We start from the raw sequence: 20274 nt of genomic DNA, 5'->3' as shown, positions 1-20274 counted from the left end.
ATTAAAATCTGAAAATGTTTGTGTCCTTACAGTTAAGGTTATAATCTATCCCATTCGACACTCATCATCACTCTTCCTTTATCATTACGAGACTTAAATACAACTGCTAGATTATTTCAGTCACATACTAAACATTGTCAAATGTTTTTAGTGATCAAATTTTGAACGAATCCGCAGTGATTAAACAAACCTTTGGAGTATTATGAGTAAGATATCAGAATCATTTTTGCAAGCAGTTTTTGTTATATAAATCATTTCTATGATGGCTTATGTCTTAAGACGTAATTTATAAATGATGGCAAAAAAGAGAACTTCAAAAGTGTTTATTTCAGAATTTTGTTGTTTCACAAGATCAACTGTGATTACTTTGAAGAAAAAGAAACATCGCAATGAACTTGTTCAAAAATCCTTCCCGTTTGATCCTCGTACAGCAATAATGTAAAGCACCGTTTCTTTCAGTACAATTTTCATCATTAGATATTGTTCTAGCATTTGTTTCTCATGATACACAATATTCTTATGAAAACAAATTCTTATTCAAGTGTCATTCCCGTTTGGCTTTCAAACGATTTTTAGAACAGCAGCAATCCCTAATTGCACGGATAACTTTGAAAGAAGTTGCCATTACACATAGTTATAATGGCAGCAGTGGCAATATCGAGCATGTAAATCTGATAGCAAGACATGTCAAGGGTCGGTGGACGCAAGTGTTCCCCTCCATGTTTGATCACGTGCTCGATCCAAAATGCAGCAGTATCGGCCGGCTTCATCGGTCGGTCTCGGAAGATGGCGGACAGTCGTTTGGCAGTTGCCCGATATTTAGGATTGGACAACACTTCGTTCAACTATTCGTATTTATGTGTTCTGTACTGAGTCCGTTCTTATCTATTTTCGTGCCAATGCCCTTGCTCAAAACCCTTACTGCCACGTCGTGCTGGTCGTCTGCCAACGGCATGACAACGAGGGGAACTCCATGATACAAAGCTTCGTAATAGCCATTGTTACCACCATGGTACAGGACTGCTCGTGTTTTGGGATGCCCCATGAGATCGTTGAGGGGTAACCATGGTAACGCCTTGATGTTGTCAGGCAGTTTCCTGGAGGGAAGTTTCTTCAACTATTTTCCTGGCCACAAAGAAATGTTATTAAAAAAAAATACGTAAAGAATGTTAAATCTGGGATTTTGAACGCTGACGGACGCCGTGTCGTCTAATCACCACGTCACTGAGATTTGTAAGCTACTGCATGCTTTCATGCACGCACGGCATTCACACCCAGTCTCTCTACAGCTGCACAGGGTTGTACTGTTAGAGCTGTTTGTTTTCACTCCAGCTACACCGGAAGTGACGTATACGCAACTATGAGAATCAATTTGTAATGATTGCACCGTATTTGTTTGTTTGTTTGTTGTTGGGTTTTTTTTTTTTGGGGGGGGGGGAGGTTCACATCTTCAGTGAGGATTTTCCTCTTTTACGTCGTCACCTATGTATTGCAAGCAACTTGTAAGAGGAATCATAGTATAGTCAGTCAAATGAAAATACGTGTTCATCTTTTAGTAAAGATGAAGGATCAAACACAAAGAAATCTTGACATAAAGGGTTGTGGATAAGGTCCTGGCCCACCCCACCCCCCCCCCCCCCCCAAAAAAAAAAAAATGAAAAGAAAAGGAAAAAGAAAAAAACCTCAATAATCTGGATGAATGCTAATGGTGAAAGAAAGATTTCATTTCGTTTCATTTATTTCCTATTTCGAATAAAAAAAAACCCCAAGAACAATCATAAACGGGACCTATATGTCTGAATACATGGTATTTCATGATCTACATCAACACGTGACTTGTAAAAAGGTAATAACTTTACACAAAGTTAGGCCGTGACATGTACTTAATGACGTTTATCAAATAATCGGTTGAGCTGGCTGTGTGAAATGGAGAGTACTGCTAAAAACTTCTGTCTTCTATCACAGTCCCGCTCTTTAAAGCAAACACACACACACAAAGTTTTTAGCAACCGTTGCTGTTCATTATGACAACGAAATAATTGAGAACAGGAGGGCACTTCACGAAGCATTTGTCCAACAAAGTTGTCGGACAAATTTGCTCTCAGCCAATCAGATGCAAGGATTTCATTAGCTTGTAACAGTTTGACAGAAAAATATCCGACCAATGATCCGATGAAATGTCCCCCTTATCTGATATTCCACATTCAGGAAACGAGGAAGGAAATGATGAAGGAGGGGGTGGGTTAACGAACAATAGAAATAGACGATATTTCAGAAGTTAAAATAAGAATAACAGCAACAAGTTTAACCTAATCTTCGCAGCGCAGAAATTGGTTTAGGTCAGTCAGTAGGGCCATCAATGAAGAGGAAAAATGTATGTATATTGAAGAGCTTTCTTCCAAAAGGTGCTTAGTCCATCATTTTCCATGGATTCAGCGCCTTTTGGAAGCCAGCTCTGATTATGTCAACTATCAACAACGGAAAGAAAATGTAAGCAAAATGGCTTTTAAGAATATTAATGGTTAATGTATATAGCGATTTATCAGTCATTTAGATGATTAGACTTGATGACATTCTTATTAAAAAGAACCTTTAAACCGGCCAAGTGTAGCTGAATGGGCTATCCAGCCATCTTCTCAAATGAAAAATGAACAGACAAACCGTATATCATTGTAGGATAGCCGACCCTTCAGAAAAATGGACTCTATTAAATCCTTTTCGGATTAACGAACCTTCGAAATATCGAACTTATTTCCTTCTCTGATTAACGAACTCGGAGAGCGGAATAACTTACATTACCCATTTTTATCAGTCTCAGCAGTGTGGATTTTCTGTCAGTGCAAATTGAACATCGAATACTAATTCCGATAAATCGAATAACAGAATATGCGAGTGAGTTTAAAAGTCAATAACAATGGTTTCAGCGTCTTCATGCACGAACGGAAGAGAATCAAATGATTCATTTTTGCCAGTATAGAACTTCTTTGTTGTGAAACGAAATACTATCAATTTTTGTAAAACAGGACGATGTCCCCTAAACATTTCTTGCGTGCAGTTCTGTTGATGAACCTGAATACCGCCTCTCTTTGTGATCTGTTTGTGTAAGCATTCGAAGTGACTTTGCTGCATAATACAAGTAATAGTCATTGCCGATGACTTCTATGACGCAAATATGATTTGATCACTTAGGGGAGCATTTCATGAAGCATTTTCTCCGACAACTTTGTCGGACAAATTTGCTCTCAGCCAATCAGATGCAAGGATTTCAGGAGCTTTTAACAGTTTGTCGGACAAAATATCTGACAAAAAGCTTCGTGAAATGCCCCCCTGAAGTGAAGAACAAAAGAGCTCGCTTCCCTCTTGCCTTTACTGCACGTAGGTGGCGTTCTGCAAGCTGTACCCTCTAAATAGATTTTCAGCATCCGCCCTTATACTGCAATAGATAAGGAATATCTTCCAAACTTGAATGCTTGGCAAATTTCAATACGTTGTGGTCAACGAACGAAAATATGTTTGCAAAATTAGAATCATTTACATAGTACAGAGGGATGTCGGCGGTAAAAACTGTTGTCCCCTAATCTTGATTAGTGTGGGAAAAAAAATGAAAATTAACTCATACATCACATCACGACTGTTCAAGTGACACGACTTGTTTACTTGGATATGAAAGACGATATGTATAATACAATGACGCTGTGTAATTTTCAAAGAATATTACTTGATTGTTTATCTTCACTTTTTTCGAAAACGTATTTGAAGATGTGAGACACATAGTACATTGTATAGACATGGACTGCATTTCATTTGGTTTGAGTGGTTGGCGAAACTTCAGACATTGAAAGTTTGTGACATCAATACACAAAAACAACAAAATAACTGTAACATCCCGAAACAGAAAGCGCGTTTATCTGCAAGCAGATCACATTAAGATTACCTCTTTTGTGCTGATCCCGTGTCAGGAATGCGCACATCCACTACATAGTCCCAAACATTCATTTTTTTTTTTTTTTTTTTATGATGGCTATTTGATATCATTTAATTGGTTACGAATTGTTCATGGCTCGTCTGAATGGGGTTTAATGACTTGCTGTTTAAATCTTGTTTTGAACAGGAAAAGGCTAAGTCGGAGTATGCCACGCAATGCTGTATTCGCTTTTGTGTGTGCATTGTACATACTGAGACACGGGGGTGGAGGGTTGAGACGGGCTGGTTGAAATATACACACCGCATTGTCATTCGTTCACAAACCCCTCCCCTTACTTTTACAATTGTATCAATTTTATCATTACCATCATCATTCTTATCTGAGTAATACAAACTAAGTAACGAATATAATGTTGTGATATGCGCCGCGCGGGTCCTTTTTCACTTCTCTTTTCTCTTCAATCTCAATCGAGTCCTCACGCATATCAAAAACAAAATGGGAGATTCAACTTGTGTGTATATATAGCATGCCTTGTTGCTTTTATTGCAACACAAACTTCCACAGTACAAGTACATTCCCCAACACCGACTATATCTACCCCGTGTCTATACTCTTCTTGAAGTCGAAGTTCAGACTCTATATTCAAAATACCCACTTCAAGAGCTACACACTAGCCCATGTCTGCACTCCTTCCACTTCAATTTCAGACTCTCCCTTCCTCCAAGAAAGCTAATCCACAACAACTCGAAACAAAAGATACTACAGACAAAGTTCATTCCCCTAAAGTTAATTCCGCTATGTACAGACCCAATTACATTCAGGGTGGCCATTCAATTTCAAACAATGCAACCCCCAACCTGTGCACATGAAAACGTTCATGGCCCCAAGATACAAAAGAGCTGTAGATCCTTAATTCCTCTGGAAGCACAACTTTAATGCCTACCCTGACAAATCCAAGAAACCGTACAAACCCATGAGTCAACTTCACTAACAACACAGGCACATAATTGAAAGCTACATTAAGTTTGTTTCTTGCAGGAAGTGTACACACTCTAGTCTACTTGCAACCTTAACTCTGCTGCTATCATCCACAAAATTGTGATTTACTGCATTAATAAAAATATTATCATTATCAATGATGATGAATGCTTCCTTCAATACATTGACAATGACACCAAAATTACATTGGTCCGCCGGTGCTCAAATAAATACGGATATTCCTTAGATCACATCTTGGCTGGATGCAGGCCTATGGAATACTAAGTTTGGGACGTATATTTATAATGACACAGATAGGTTGTTTGAAATGAGATCATAATAAGCATGCACATGATTACTCAGTTTTCATTCCTGCTTTGGTTTCAAACGATTTTTAAAACAACAATACTTTATTGCACGAGAAATTATAAGAGAAATTAGGATAATGCATGCGAAAGCAACACTAGCGATATCGAGCATGTAAATCTGATAGAAGGACATGTCAAGAGTTGGTGGGCGCAAATGTTCCCCTCCATGTCTGATCACGTGCTCGATCCAAAATGCAGCAGTATCGGCTGGCTTCATCGGTCGGTCTCGGAAGATGGCGGATAATCGTTTGGCGGTAGCCCGATACTTAGGATTGGACAACACTTCGTTCAGCTGTTCGTATATGTGTTCTGTGCTGAGTCCATTCTTATCTATTTTCGTGCCAAGGCCCTTGCTCAAAACCCTTACTGCCACGTCGTGTTGGTCACCCGCCAACGGCATGACAACGAGGGGAACTCCATGATACAAAGCTTCGTAATAGCCATTGTTGCCACCATGGTATAGGATTGCTCGTGTTTTAGGATGTCCCATGAGATCGTTGATGGGTAACCATGGTAACGCCTTGATGTTGTCAGGCAGTTTCTTAGAGGGAAGTTTCTTCAAGTGCATGATGACTTTCTGAGGAACCCGACTAAAGGCTTCTATAAACAGGTCGACCACGTCAGCGTGTGTTTTTGTAATTTCGGCATAGTATGAACCGAGTGAGAAAACAACAACTCCATGTTCCCCGGAACTTTCCATGAAATCCTGCAGATCATCGTCTAGAAGATTCGCAGGTCTTGACGTCACACCGCCAACTGGTATGACGTTTGGCATTAACGAAAATGGAAACTCCCCAGAGAAGTCAGAGTTGATGAAAAAGACATCTACGTGCTCACTTATTCTCCAAGTAAGACCGGGGTCTAACTCGTAGTCAGATACTAACTTCTTGTAAGGACCCAGGAAAATGTTTTTGCTTACTGCGTTGGTTAAAAAGTAGAATAATACACTTCTGCATCTTTCAAAGAATGATGTCAAAGTAGAGAAAGTGGTCACAGCGATGGGTTGATAGGATGGCATGAAAGCGGAACCTGATTGTTCGAAGATAAACGGAAACGGAACCATTGGAGCGAAAATTGCAATTGAAATGTCTTTGGTGTCCCTGTGTCTCTCGAGATAGGATTTGACGAAAATTCCACAGGGCCAGACGACATCAAGAACGTAGGCATCGTACCATCGCATTCGCTCAAGGAGATCGGGATCCTCAAACACAGCCCTACATGCTTGGTCATGTATAATGCTGAGAGGTTTGCGCAGTTGCTTCTGCTGAGATATTGTAGATTCTTTGCTGAGCACAATATCACCTAAATGACTGGAGCATTCATCATTTTTTTCTTTCAGTCCAGGAAGGTCGAAAACTTCAAAATTAAACAGTTTCGAATCGGAAAAATCAACAGCTTTCTGTAGATACTCATTGGCCACCAAGAAAGTCACGTTGTGCCCCTTTTGTAATAGGCTCCTACCGATTGGTACGATGGAGAGAAAATGGCTGCCGTCGTTCAGACCACCGGAAAGTAGAATGTTTGCCGATTTCACCGGCAAAATTGCGCATGAAATTACCAGACCCAGCATCAGTAACCTATCGCATGCTGGTATGCGTCTTCCTATGTCAGTCCAGTGCATTATGACTGGCGCCTTATACCTTTCAATCTGACAAGATACAGGTGGATTAATCAGAATGATATTTCAGATGTTGTGATAAAACCTACGTTACTGCAGGCTGTTTTATTGTATGTACATTTCATAGTAACCATCGATAACCTAGCAAAATTTCGATGCTTTGTATAAACTCATCGTACTTTGAATAAATGGGGAAAAAGCAAAACTAAATAAACCAATTTCCGCCATTGAACTGGAGGTCACTTTGTGTGCATGGCATTTTGTGCGTGTTTGTTCGTGCGTGTGGGTATTTATTTATATGTATTCATTGTACAAGACAATCCGTTCACGGGTGTGCTGCACTACGATAGAAGCTCTAAGTTCAATCAAATAATCATAAATATGCTGCTACATATGTGAACTTAATAATTGTAGCCAGGCTTGTACGTACAAACTCTACGTTATTTTCTCCTCCTTCGCATTCTTATGGTCAGACATCCGCAGGGGCCGCGGAAGCGGGGGTGCTGGGGGGGGGGGGGCTGCAGCCCCCCCCCCCCACCCACACACACACACTTTTGGTTCTTAAAAAAAAAAAAAAAAAAAAAAAATCGGAAAAAATCGAAAAAAAAAATCACAACACTCATGAATTTCAATTCCCAAAGATTCCGCCCTTATAGATTCTTCCCGTCTAAGCGGGGTGGGGGGGGGGGGGGGGTGGTCTTGACCTTGCCACCCCCTCCCCTCGGTTCCGCAGCCCCCCCCCCCCCCCCCCCCCCACACACACACACTGAAAAACGTTCCGCGGCCCCTGATCCGGGTGTTAGGCGGTGGCTGGAGTACAAAAGAAACTACAGTGTATCAGCGTAATTTCAAGGCGAAATTGTCAACTTTTCTTCTAAAGTTGGCTTTGAAATTCCATGAAACTGTCAGAAATAGTAAATTTTTAAAATTTCTCCTGGCCACTAAAAAAAATGTTATATGAATAATTTGCATAAAGAAAGGTAAATCGGGGAATTTCAACGCCGACGGACGCCGTGTCGTCTAATCACCACGTAGATTTCACTCTATCAACAGCTGCACATGGACTGTATAATGTATTGTATGAATAGGGTAGCTGTTTGTTTTCACTCCAGCTGCACCTGACATTGGCAATGCCTGAAGAGTTAGTGACGTATCCGCAACCTTGAGCATCCTTTTGTAATGATTGACTTAATGTTTCCTGTATCATTGCACCATAAGAGGGTTATTTTTTTAGGTGGGGGGGGGGGGAGGGGGTTAACATTTTCAGTGAGAAGTTTCTTCTTTTATATCATCAAATATTATAACAAATAAATTGTAAAAGGAATTAACTGTCATTCAAATGGAAATACGTGTTTATCAAACAATGTTTCTAGTAAGCACACACACATAAACACACATGTATACATTATATACATACATTGAAAAAAAAAATCTTTGGCTCCTTATAGCAGCTGTCATGGAAAATGTGATGTCTTTGTAAGGCTATAATGATCAGGTGCAGTAGTAACGTATGTTCTTGAAAGCAATGAAAATAAAGTTCAAGTTGGGCGGACCCTCCTTTGCCGCCGTGAGAAACGTGCGCCAACCTCGCTCCCCCGACACACAACCCCCGATCATCATTCCGCCACTACAAGCACACTCAATACATATACCAAACACATCACTCATGCGAGATTTAGATTCAGCACCAAACAAGCACCAGTTGGAGCACAGCATGGGAAATAGCCTACCTACAGTGTGATTGTCTAGGGCACGTGAAATCCCTCTGTGCACCTGATGAGAATATAGACACTTTTTTTTTCCAAATTGTATTATTCACAGTCTCAATAATGTATAACCTTTGTAGAAAAGATGAGCACAACAGCATAGGACATTCAAACTTTTTAAAGCTATTATGTTTCTTCTATCTAATTGAATGATAAAACATAAGGGCAAAAAATGATCAAAATGAAATAAGCTCAAATGTTAACTAAATCTGGTTGCGTCATTCTTTTTCTTTTATTATTGAAAGGAATTATCACTTTTCTTCTTTATGCAGAATATTATATCACAAAGATGCAAAATATTTTCTGAGGTTATAAGGGCTGCATCCAATAAAATGTTTTCTCACATTTCCTCTGTGATACATTTGTGTACCCTTTTTTCTGTGTTTGCTTGTTTTCTCCTTACTGATTAAAACATAAGTAGCAAAACAAAAATCGGTGAAAAACAAGCATATTCAACTAGACTTTAAACTATACGTAAATATTGTGTTTTTTTTTCCAATCTTATTTCAACTTTATACTTTAACACATTTTGGTTAAAACTGAACATACACCGGGAAGGCTCGAAGTGTTTCGTCAGAAATTATATATCACATTAAGCTCATGAAACTGATTTTCAAAATTTATTTGAGGCGTGAGACTAATCTGCTCAGGCTCATTACAGATGGAATTATGCACACATGTTTCTTAACTATAAATGCTATTCTTATCACTGCTGCATAGACATGCATATTGTATATTATATTTCTTTCATATCGTTGTTTATGCAAGTCAAAAGACTGTGTTAAATTCATTTTATACATTTCCTACATGTTCATGATTATGTACTTATATGTATCGCGGTTTATGCAAGTCAAACGACTCTGCGTTGAATTTACTTTGTATACTTCCTGCATCTTCATGATCATGTAACTTATGTATATTGATTTGCAGAAAATAAAGTATCTATCAAACAAATCAAACAAATGTACTGCAAATGGAATTGATTTTTGTTTGCTGCAGCTGCCTGACTGTAAAGCGTTGCCCCAAGATAAAGGCGTTTCATTGTGATATTAAACTTCGTTTTTAACAGTAAGGTAAAAATCGGAGGTTTTTGTTGGAGCAAATGTGAAAATGTAATATGGAATCGCACCTGAAACTTACTATTTGTGGGCTATTTGTGGGGCTATAGGGGGATTCAAAATGTGGAATGGTGAACAGTTTTGTATGAGGGGTTCGTTCAAACACCCCATCCGTCTATTTACAGATCTAGGGTTATTTGCACCGCCGGCGGAACGTTTTCAAAAGTGTGGGGGCACTTCCGGGTTTCTATTTCTTTCTAGTGCCAGTTACGCAATTCCGGGGGAATAAAACAGTGAAGGGGGGGGGGGGGGGGTGGGGCTCAGAGTGGTGATACCTTATGTATTCCTTTATATGGTGCCCCCCCCCCCCCCCCCAAAAAAAAAAAAAAAAAAAGTGCTCCTGAATCCTGCGGAGGCACAGCGGAGATAGTGCAGGGCAAAAAGGTTCCTCACCAGCGTGAATTTGGTGTAGGTCTATGTACTGGCAAGTCATGGCAATATCAAGAGCGCCACCTGGTGTTTGTCGCGCTCACCAAGGCAGCGGTCGATACGTTTAACACGTTCGGACTGGACTTGGAATGGCTTGTGGGTCTCGAGTCTGCACATACGGTGCTTCTCATCAAAACCTGTTCAGCAACTGGATGAGGGTAACTGCAAAGAGATTTTATATCACAGTTGTATTACGTTAAAGCGTTTCAAACATTACCCTCGTGGAACCAATCTTATCAAACAAAATCGAAATGGTATATTCTTTTAAGTATAGTTCAACATAACAAGTCAGGTTATTCTTGTCAAATCAAGTACCGGTAAATTTGATACAATGTGTTCTTTGTGCAATTCATAGTCGCACATCCCCATGTCTTTAAAGAGGAAATCCAGTACAAATATAAGTTAGTTTGATAAAAAAAAAAGAATAAAATCTTACGAGTTCAGCGGTAAAAAAAAATGGCTAAAATCGGAGGAAAAATAAGGAAGTTAAGACATTTTGATGTTCTGCTAATTTCTGCAAAACGGTTGTATATCCACTTGTACAGTGGATGTGTGCAAATCAGTGAGCTAACCATGTCATGCCGTGAAGCTCACAATTTTCCATTGATCGTGTACAAAAAAAAAAAAGAGACAAAAATCTAATGTTTCTGTCATTGAAGTCTGAAACAGGACGTTATCCTTGGTTGTATAACTTCAGAATATTGATCACTTAGATATACAAGGATTTGAGCCACGGGCATAATTGCATTTGAATGAAAAACTGGAAGTTCCATAATTTTATGTAGAAACTGTATGGCAAGTTGTGAGGGATTGACATGCTCACTCTGCCATTTGTATATTCATATTGACTGTTCAAGAACCGTTTCCCCCCAAAATAGCAAAACTTCAAAATGCCATGACTTCCTTATTTTTCATCCGATTTCAATCAAATTTATTATCAGACTAACTTTTTTGGACTGGATTGCCTCTTTAGCAGCAGTGTATTGCTCATCTTCATGAGTATGAATTGGCAAACTGTACCAACATAAAAGCCATATGAAGAGTTTGTTTGCAAAAACCGATAAGTCCATTTTTGAAGATTTTGAAGTACGATCTCTGTCATAAAGTACAAAATAATACCTTTTAAATGATATATTGGTCACTACATATAAAGGTACATTTTTGAAGTTATGCTCAAAAGAATCAAAAAATGTTCTTATTATTCTCTTCATTTTTCTTGACCTTTAATCGCAAATATCTCCATTTGGCAAATATGGACTTATCGGTTTTTGCGAACAAACTCTTCATATCTTCCATAAAGAGTGGTTGATTGTTAGCAATGAGACATGCATCTATTCTCTTCCCATCTGTGAGGCAGATCCATTTTGACACTAACTTTCAATATTATTAAGTGGCGGCATCGAACATAGGATGAATGTGAAGAAGACTTAAACCTGCACAAAGTCTACAGTCAATAAATACTGTTTACCATCTAGATGCAAGGATTTTACCTCTCACTACCATCTGCACTCCATGCAAAACACTACAACAAACTCTATGGAACACATTGAAATCTAAAATATATCCCCCTTTATTGAGATTTGCTGTTATATGCATGAGAGCCAAGGGCCCCAGATGACTAAAGACAATAAATACATTGTACAGTACAATAATGTATATTATTCAAGGACACAAAGTTACAACAGCAAGGCAGTACTCTAGCTATATCAAGTATCATTAGTCATCTTAAACTCGCAGGAAGTATTTTTTCACAATCCACGACTGGAAAGGTACAACCTCAACTGAGCCAGATTTTACCCTTGAACTTGGTGTATGCGATATCATATCCACCCTAAATGCCAAAGGAGGAGCACCTCAAAAAGAAAATGATTCTCTCTCATCCAATTTACAACTTTTCCAGTGTAGTTTGAGCTTCCCTACAATACAGTCAGATGCTATCTGACACCAACTGGTGCCCCAGATGGCTTTGCAAGAACTAGTCTATCCTTTAAAAAAAATAAATGAAAAAAAAATATTTGCAGGTCTGCATCATAATAAGTACCATGTGCAGTAGCATCTTCAAGCTGCCTTACAATTGCAGCAACTTTAGAAATTACACAATTGCTGGTTGAACGAATGAGATTATCACTCACTCACATTAGCAGTTAAAGTTTGAAAGGAGATCGCTGTTGGCATTTTCAATCATGATTGGACACTTGCATACATTTTTTTGAGTAGTACGAGAAAAAATTCATCAGGCATGTATGAACTGAAAAGCAGAAGCGTGAACAATGACATGCGTGAGCAGTATTTATTTGCTGCTATAAGGCAACATATTTGTAGACAGATTGCTAGAAAGATACAGGTTACGGGCAGCATGAAAGCCAAATGCTGACTGTTCAAACATGAATATCAACCACCATACAATGGAGATAAGTTGTATCTGTAAAAGTACGCAAGTGAGCTACAGTGACACTGATGAACACAATCGCAAAAACATACCCTGATAGCAAGTGGTGCAAAAAAGAAAGAAAGAAAAGGAAGTGTTCATAAAAACACACTGAACGGTTCAATCATCACTTTGACAACCATTATCAAACATTGAAATAATGTGGCAAAGTAGAACAGTCTTTTCACCCAAAAAAATATGAACATGTAACCATAGACCCCAATCGTCACATACAGTGCACTCCCGTTATAACGAACATGGTTATAACAAAATTCAGGTTACAAAAAAGTAAAAAGAAAATCAGGCCGCAACAATATCCACTCTGTGTATTTTTATTGTTTATTGTTCTGTTATAACAAAATTTTGATAAAACAGAAGAAAACTGCCAGTCCCAGAACTTCTTTATAATGGGAGTCCACTGTATACAGCGCTCAAGATTTGAGACAGACATACAAGTTTGAGAATGTTCACATGAATATACAAAAGACCCGCGGGTCTAGCGCTCACCTGAGTATCGCAAGTTCACCTTTAACGCAGTCACTAATCTAAATTATTCACAGCTCTACTAAAATTTGACCAGGCATTCTCAAGTAGAAGATGAAAATGTACAATAAGGGCTCAAATTTTTTAAGATTCCTTAATTTGGGGGGGGGGGGGGGATTGGGGGCCCCCTGGGGCCCTCTGGGTGGGGCATGGTGCCCATTTTGATAAATTGAGATCCTGACTCCCTAGGGATGCTACCTGCCAAGTTTGACGAAAATCCATCATGAGGTTTTCAGGAAGAAGATGAAAATGTACAATTCAGGCCCCCATTTGGACCTTCCCAACCCCCCCCCCCCCCTCCCCCCTGCCCCCAAGAGGGGCACCCCTGGATTTGCTATGAACAAACTTGAAACTACAGTCATTAATGTACTCACTCATAGTATTATCTTAGCTCTATAACTTCTGATTATAGAGAAGATTTTTAAAGATTCCTTCATTTTGGGGGGTTTGCCACCCCCCCCCCCCCCCCCGGGGCCCCTGGGTGGGGCATGGTGCCCATTTTAACAAATTGAGATCCTGACCCCCTAGGGATGCTACCTGCCAAGTTTGGTGAAAATTGGTCATGGGGTTCTCAAGAAGAAGATGAAAATGTATAATTTAGGCCCCATTAGGACCCCTCCCCACCCCCCTCCCCTGGGTCCCAAGGGGGGCACCCCTGATTCTGCCATGAACAAACTTGAAACTACAGTCATCAATGTACTAACTCATAGTATCAACTTAGCTCTATCACTTCTGGTTCTAGAGAAGAAGATTTTTACAGATTCCTTAATTTTGGGGGGTTTGGGCCCCCCTGGGGCCCCCTGGGTGGGGCATGGTGCCCATTTTAACAAATTGAGTTCCTAACCCCCTAGGGATGCTACCTGCCAAGTTTGATGAAAATCGGTCTTGGGGTTTTCAAGAAGAAGATGAAAATGTAAAAAGTTTACGCACGACGGACGACGGACGACGGACGACGGACGCCGGACGAAGGGCGATTGCAAGAGCTCACTTGAGCCTTTGGCTCAGGTGAGCTAAAATTCTGTTTCTCTGACCCATATACATTTGCACACTGAAAATAATCTGTGATGCTATTTGTTACATATCAACATATATCAACATACATTTGTCTATGGTCTTGTGTAGGATTGTTGTGCCATGGCAATGATCACTGGAGAATTTCTAGGAATGCACATTTCTCCCGGGAGTACAATGCTTTTCCAAAGTATATAAGCCAGAGTTAGACTACACTTCTCTGATTGGCATTTTCCTATTGAAAATTTGACTTCTGTGCACTGTGAGAATATACAGGTACGTGTATTATCCATGGAAATAAATACATGTACCACAGTTCTCTCCGACACAACCTATACCTAATCACGCACAAAATACTCTATCATGTTATTTGGATATCTAGTGCATAAACTAGTTGGCAACTTCAACAGTCTTGAGTTCCAGTACAGATATGAGCTGAACATTGACAATGTTTGGCATATATATAGGCCTACTGTAGTCTGGTTTCAATACACATTGAATATAGAGCTGTACATTCAGTAACACATTGAATATGCAGGTGTACCTCAGTCATTTACAAAGATACACATGGAGTGTCTGACAATACTACAGCTTTACTATCATACTTTTATTTCATACTTACATTTCAATACCTTTCAAAAGGTTGTTACTGACAACCAGAGGGTTTGACTGAAGCTTGCCCCGACATAGCAACAACTTTAATATACTTGCTAATCTGATTCCAAATATTGAATCTTATGTATGTAAAGGTATATGAAATACAGTTCAGCTCCCATTATAACAAACAAGGTTACAACAAAATTCTCAATAAGAACAAAGTGAAACTTCAGGTCCCCAAATTATCATCTATATATCTTTATATACTTTACAGTTTGGTCATAATGAAATTTCGTTATTATGAAGGAAAACTGCCTGTCCCAAAGACTTTGTTATAATTGGAGTCGCTTGTAGCTTATGAAAAGATCCTCAGAGGAAAAAACACAAACAGACAGCTATGAAAATGGATAACTTGTGGATGTTTCTATTTCTCAATCATAGCAATGACTCCTTTTTTATTCCCCTGCTCCATCCAATTCAGTTTCCTGGGTGCGATTCACTTAGTATTCATTGTTTGTTGCTATGTAGGGCAAGCTTTGTGGTTGCTAAGGCAATCTTTTGTGAACAAAGCATGCATAGAATTTGTTCACATTACAGAAATTATCTCTTGGAACAGACTAATACAATGACTGTAGACACAAACTGGTACTTAATAGAAACAAGGGAATTAAACAGCTTGTTCCTATTCAAAATGAAGAATCAGTCGAATTGACACCGACGCTAACATTAATGCACTTTCACCACAGTGCACTGAGACATATTCGCATGTTGTTAAATTCGCGATCCAACGGTATTTCGCGAAATTTGTGAAAATTAAACCCTCACGAAAGATAACAGCTTATACAGTATCTATTTTTTAGGAGACTACAATGTACTTATCACTGAAAGAACCAATGCCATAAAACCTCTATGGCTCATCACAGAATTCCTTCTCTTAATACTCCACTTGTAATTGTGGAGAGAGCTCAGTCGTCTTCCAATAATAGTGACTTAAAAAAAAAAAAAAAAAATTCAAGCAGTGATGTTGGTCACTGCTGACCAATACACTAAAACTTTCCCTGTGCAAGTACAACTTAACTATTCTCTGGCTGCATTTCCAGAGGTATCTGATATTTGTTACCAATGACAGATAGATGTCATTACAATACTATTTTGGTCGTTAACTGCGACAAATCTGTCTGAAATGATGTTTCAGTCATTGTCCTGCAAAATAAACATGGAATGTTATTAATTATTCATTGTCTCTCCCACTGTGTCTCAATCTTGACAAACCTCTGTATTAAACCTCTTGTCACACGTTTTACTTTCTCTCTTTTACGGTACTTTAAAAAGAAAATAAATAACAATACTTATCTCTCACAATATATCAAATTCATTCACAATCATGATAAAAGAAATCACTGGCAGCCTTATCCTGTGCTGGCACTGTTGACTAAATTGTCACTCCAATATACATACAATCTGTCTAACATGCCAAGTACCTGTCAAGCATTATCATCATAGCTCCCTGTTTGTGCATGCAGCACTTCTTGCACTTTAGAGAGAAGTACTTTGTTTGGCAGTGAAGGATTTGAATCCAAATCAGCAGTGTCGTCATTCTCACGTCACCATGGAGATTTGCGAGTGCTAAAGATGCTTCTGATCCTTTGCTGCTGGGTTGAAGGACCAATTAACCCATCACTTCATGATTAGCCCACCTACCCACTCCCTGACAATGAAATATCTCTTCCCTGTCGCAGACTACTAAATAATCTCCTCTCAGATGCACTTCAAATATGTTTTAGAGAGGGTTACACACTGGGGAGGTCCTTTCACATGCTAGTACTAAAAAAGTGGACATTTTCGCGGTGTTGAAATTTCCTCGCATTTCGCGCAACCAGAAACTAGAGCAAAAATAAAAGCAGGCGAATATTTTTGATGGCCATATGTTCCAGTAGTTGATGACTTAATTCTGTGGAATTAAATACTTAAATTAAAAAACTCCTTGAGCCACACCGTGTGCGAAAAATTAGTCACGCAAAAATTTCCACTTTTACAGCAGTAGCCACACAGTTGTCCAACGAGAAGTCTCCGTGGGGGCAGGGTGTGTGTAGTAACCAAGTTGGTAGTCCCCCATCCAGCTGCAGGATATATTAGTTACGTTCACACGCAGTTGCCAAACTTGAAGTTTAGGTCGAAAACTTTAACTGTCGATGATTAGCTCAACTCGTGAATTCACAACGCGGGTTCACACGCGCACCTAAACTTTATGTTACAACTCACGAGTGAGCCCCACTCGATGATTACAATGGAAGTGCAGAGTCTTTGGTAGATGACCTTGTGCCTATACAAAATAGCGCAGCGAACGAGACGCAAGGTTCACTCTAACTCACAAGCTTGATGATTATTGTGTCCACACGGAGCGAAACTACGAGTGGGGACCCCCCCGTGGCTCGTGGAGAGAGCGTAAACTCAAAGATGTCTCATGGTTCTAATTACTGACTAATCTTTAAGATTGCTTTTTGACCTAAATTTAAAGTTTAGGAACAGCGTGTGAACTTAACTTGAGTGGTATCTCCGTAAAGGGCAACGACTTTAAAAAAAAATATTTTGGTATGGCCTTTGGAGGCCATCGGCTCAGGCAAACCACAATTGTGCAGTATTCTTGCACTCATCCTATCCTTACCTGCTTTACTCAGCATCAATCAAGAGTTGTAAATCAGCAACGTATGGACTCAATGTCCACCATTTCATCTTTTAAAAACACGCTCACAATTTGAAGAATGGCATATGACAATTTGATTTAACCCATTGAGGACGAGTCGCGAGTATACTCTGGCAGGTGTCTATGGGAAATGCGTGTTGTAGCAAAATCAGCCTGTCCTCAACAGGTTAAAATTTCGCCAGCTGATGCTCAAACTTTCATGCCTTGAGGGAAGTCACATCAAACAAGTTGGCAAGAGTGGCCATCTTAGCTACAAGTAGTGAGACATTCAAACAAATCTGCTGAAGGCTATACTATATCTTACACAAGATGGCTTTTCACACATAACGTCTCTTTCTTAGGGGTAGGGGATAGGCTAGATATAGTATACATCTTCATAATAACACATATTGAATGCAGTTTCTTTATTTGGCATGGAGAGTGGATTGTACCAAAAAAAAAAAGTCAGATAAAGTCTGTGAACATCATGTGCTAGTGGATCGGCTGGAAAGTTTGCGGCCGGATGTTCTCCAGACGACGTCTCCTCATCCTCCGGCTCACTATCGCACTCTCTGTCCGCATCGCCGCCGTCTGAAGGTCGGCGGCAAAGAGGAAGTACCCTAACGCTGCCCCGCCCAGCACCGCCACCAGAAACCAGGCATTGTATGTCATGACGACCAGCATCAGCACATAGCCAATAGCGAGCTTCAGGGTGTGGTTCACTGCTAATATACAGTGGTATAAAAACCTACAGCAGGAAAGGGAAAGATGGGGTGGGGGTGATACATAGATTTAGATATTGCATTCTACTGTATATCTACAAAAGATCACATTGTCCCTTTGGCCACTAGGCATACCACTCAACATTGATAGTTCACTACTTATTGAATAAAAATGCTTTACGTTTTATACAATCATTTTTAATACATGTCTCTATCATGTAAAACATTGTGTGTGTGCATGTGTTGTGTGAGTGTGGTGCAGAGTGTATGATTCTAATTTAGTCTTTATGGATAAAAGGGTGACCATTCTACGAAAGATAGGTATAAAAGAGAACATGATGTTCAAACTTCTGGTCTCATAAGAATGTGAGAGAACCATCAACAAGCAGATAGATATTCACATATATTCTCTTGTACTCGGCCGTGATTTGGCAGAACTGCGTATCTCGATTTTTGACATTTTTTTTTCTTTGTTTTTTTTGCTTATTGAGTTTTTCATAACATCATGCTTAATGTGTTAAAGTCTGATTGTATAACTCTTTGTACTGTTTAAAATAAAATTCTCAAATATCAAGGTTTTGGGGTAAAAATGACGTCATTGAGCTGGCAGAACTACGCAACTTGAGATACATAGCTCGGAAAGTAACTAGCGGTGTCTATAAACTACGTAACTGCTATAGTTACATAGTTTAGTTACATAATTTTGCCTGATCATACTCCTTCCTCTGGAGGCAGCTTGAGCAGCTGGCAGAACTACGTATCTCAAGTTCCGATCCATACGCTCATGTCGTATTTGTACACAATCTATGGGATTCTCATGATCAGGCAGAACCACGTATCTTTTAAAAAACTCTAAAATTTCTCTAAATATGTGGCAATGAGCATGTATTTTGAGTTAGATAAAACATCAAAGTTTCCTTTTTGTTATGGGACACAATTCCAAGTTTTAATATGTATCACTCTATGTTTTAAAAACAGCAGACGTTTAAACTTTAAACATGAATATCTCCAAATCCCTTCAAATGAGATAGTTACAATGTAGTTTTGAGAGATCACAGCCGTACTGACACAAGTGTTGACATGAAGGGAAGTTAGAGGATCATTACAGCACTGGTTTGAAATTTGGAAGCAGTGATCCATTTCATTAAATACAGCTCATTGTGGTCTGACCAGGATATACTTGCTTTTCTAGCTATTGTTGATCATCCAGATGTGGCATCCCCACCCCCCCCCCCAAAAAAAAAGGCTCTCTTAAAACATCGTTTGACATGTGCAAGGACACGTGAAAAAAAAAAGTTGTTTGAAAGGAAATACAATACACCCTGATTAAATACCTCCACCAAGCTCTTATCGTTTTGGTAGAATTTTCAAATGCTCAAATCTCAAAGGACTTGTCACAATTTAGTTATCATTGTCCTGCAGTTTGCCATCACAATTAACGAGTCACTTTGTATGTTTTCTTTGTTCAGTCTCTGCACATATTTTCTTCTAGTTACTGCAGTTTATCAATGCTGTAGATAAACTAATCCATTTAAACACTATACAAAAGGGTAAAGTCAGGAGGACCATTCATGGGTAGTAATGCTTCTCTACTTTAGGGATGAGTGCTCTCAACTGACAGAGTGCAAACATGACTCAGTGAGAACCTCAAATAATTTCACCAGAATTCTCCAATGTGTCTGGCCTTGGGTTATGAATGGTGGTATTATTTGCCTGTAATATCTCCAGGGAACTATTTACAAGTATTTCTTCTAATGTTTGTTCAGCATGAGTAACACTTACACTGCAGGTAGAGAATGTACACCTTATCCTGAAGAACACAAAGTCTTCAATTCTCTTCGACATGAGTGATCCATATGACTCTTTGTCGAGTGACAATATGAGCTGTCAATAGCAGGATTCTGCATTTCTTGGCTAACAATCATTTCACAATGATTCGATGGAAGTCTTGTATGAAATACCCCGAAGTATAAAGGGAACACATACTGATGCCATTAAAAAAAAAATACAGAAAGAAATCCTAATAGCTTTTTTTTTTAAACAAACAAACAAAAAAAAAATGACAGAAAAATTATGTTACTGAACAGA

General features: G+C 39.2%; 2 protein-coding genes across 2 annotated transcripts in view; both read right to left on the bottom strand.

Annotated features, from left to right (window-relative positions):
• Window positions 1-544: 544 nt before the first annotated feature.
• Window positions 545-6892, bottom strand: LOC140227262 (UDP-glucuronosyltransferase 2A2-like). Its single transcript, XM_072307683.1, has 2 exons — window positions 5358-6892; window positions 545-635 (listed from the first exon to the last, which is right to left on the bottom strand). Exons 1-2 carry the CDS (start codon window positions 6890-6892, stop codon window positions 545-547), a joined length of 1626 nt encoding a protein of 541 aa, XP_072163784.1.
• A 10717-nt stretch (window positions 6893-17609) lies between these two features.
• Window positions 17610-20274, bottom strand: part of LOC140226757 (uncharacterized) — a 36854-nt gene continuing 34189 nt past the window's right edge. Inside the window, exon 4 of the mRNA XM_072307187.1 lies at window positions 17610-18212. Coding sequence (XP_072163288.1) covers window positions 17957-18212 — 256 coding nt within the window. The 3' untranslated portion in view covers window positions 17610-17956. The remainder of the gene's footprint in view (window positions 18213-20274) is intronic.

Source organism: Diadema setosum, chromosome 4, assembly GCF_964275005.1.
Source record: "Diadema setosum chromosome 4, eeDiaSeto1, whole genome shotgun sequence".
NCBI classification, from domain to species: Eukaryota; Metazoa; Echinodermata; class Echinoidea; order Diadematoida; family Diadematidae; genus Diadema; species Diadema setosum.
Note: the sequence above shows the minus strand (reverse complement) of the source record. Positions and strands in the feature narration are given on the sequence as shown.

Coding starts and splice junctions, on each gene's coding strand:
- LOC140227262 (XM_072307683.1), bottom strand. CDS start 6,892: ATGCACTGGACTGACATAGGAAGACGCATACCAGCATGCGATAGGTTA. Junction 636..5,357: donor GATATCGCTAGTGTTGCTTT/CGCATGCATTAT, acceptor GCTGCCATTATA/ACTATGTGTAATGGCAACTT.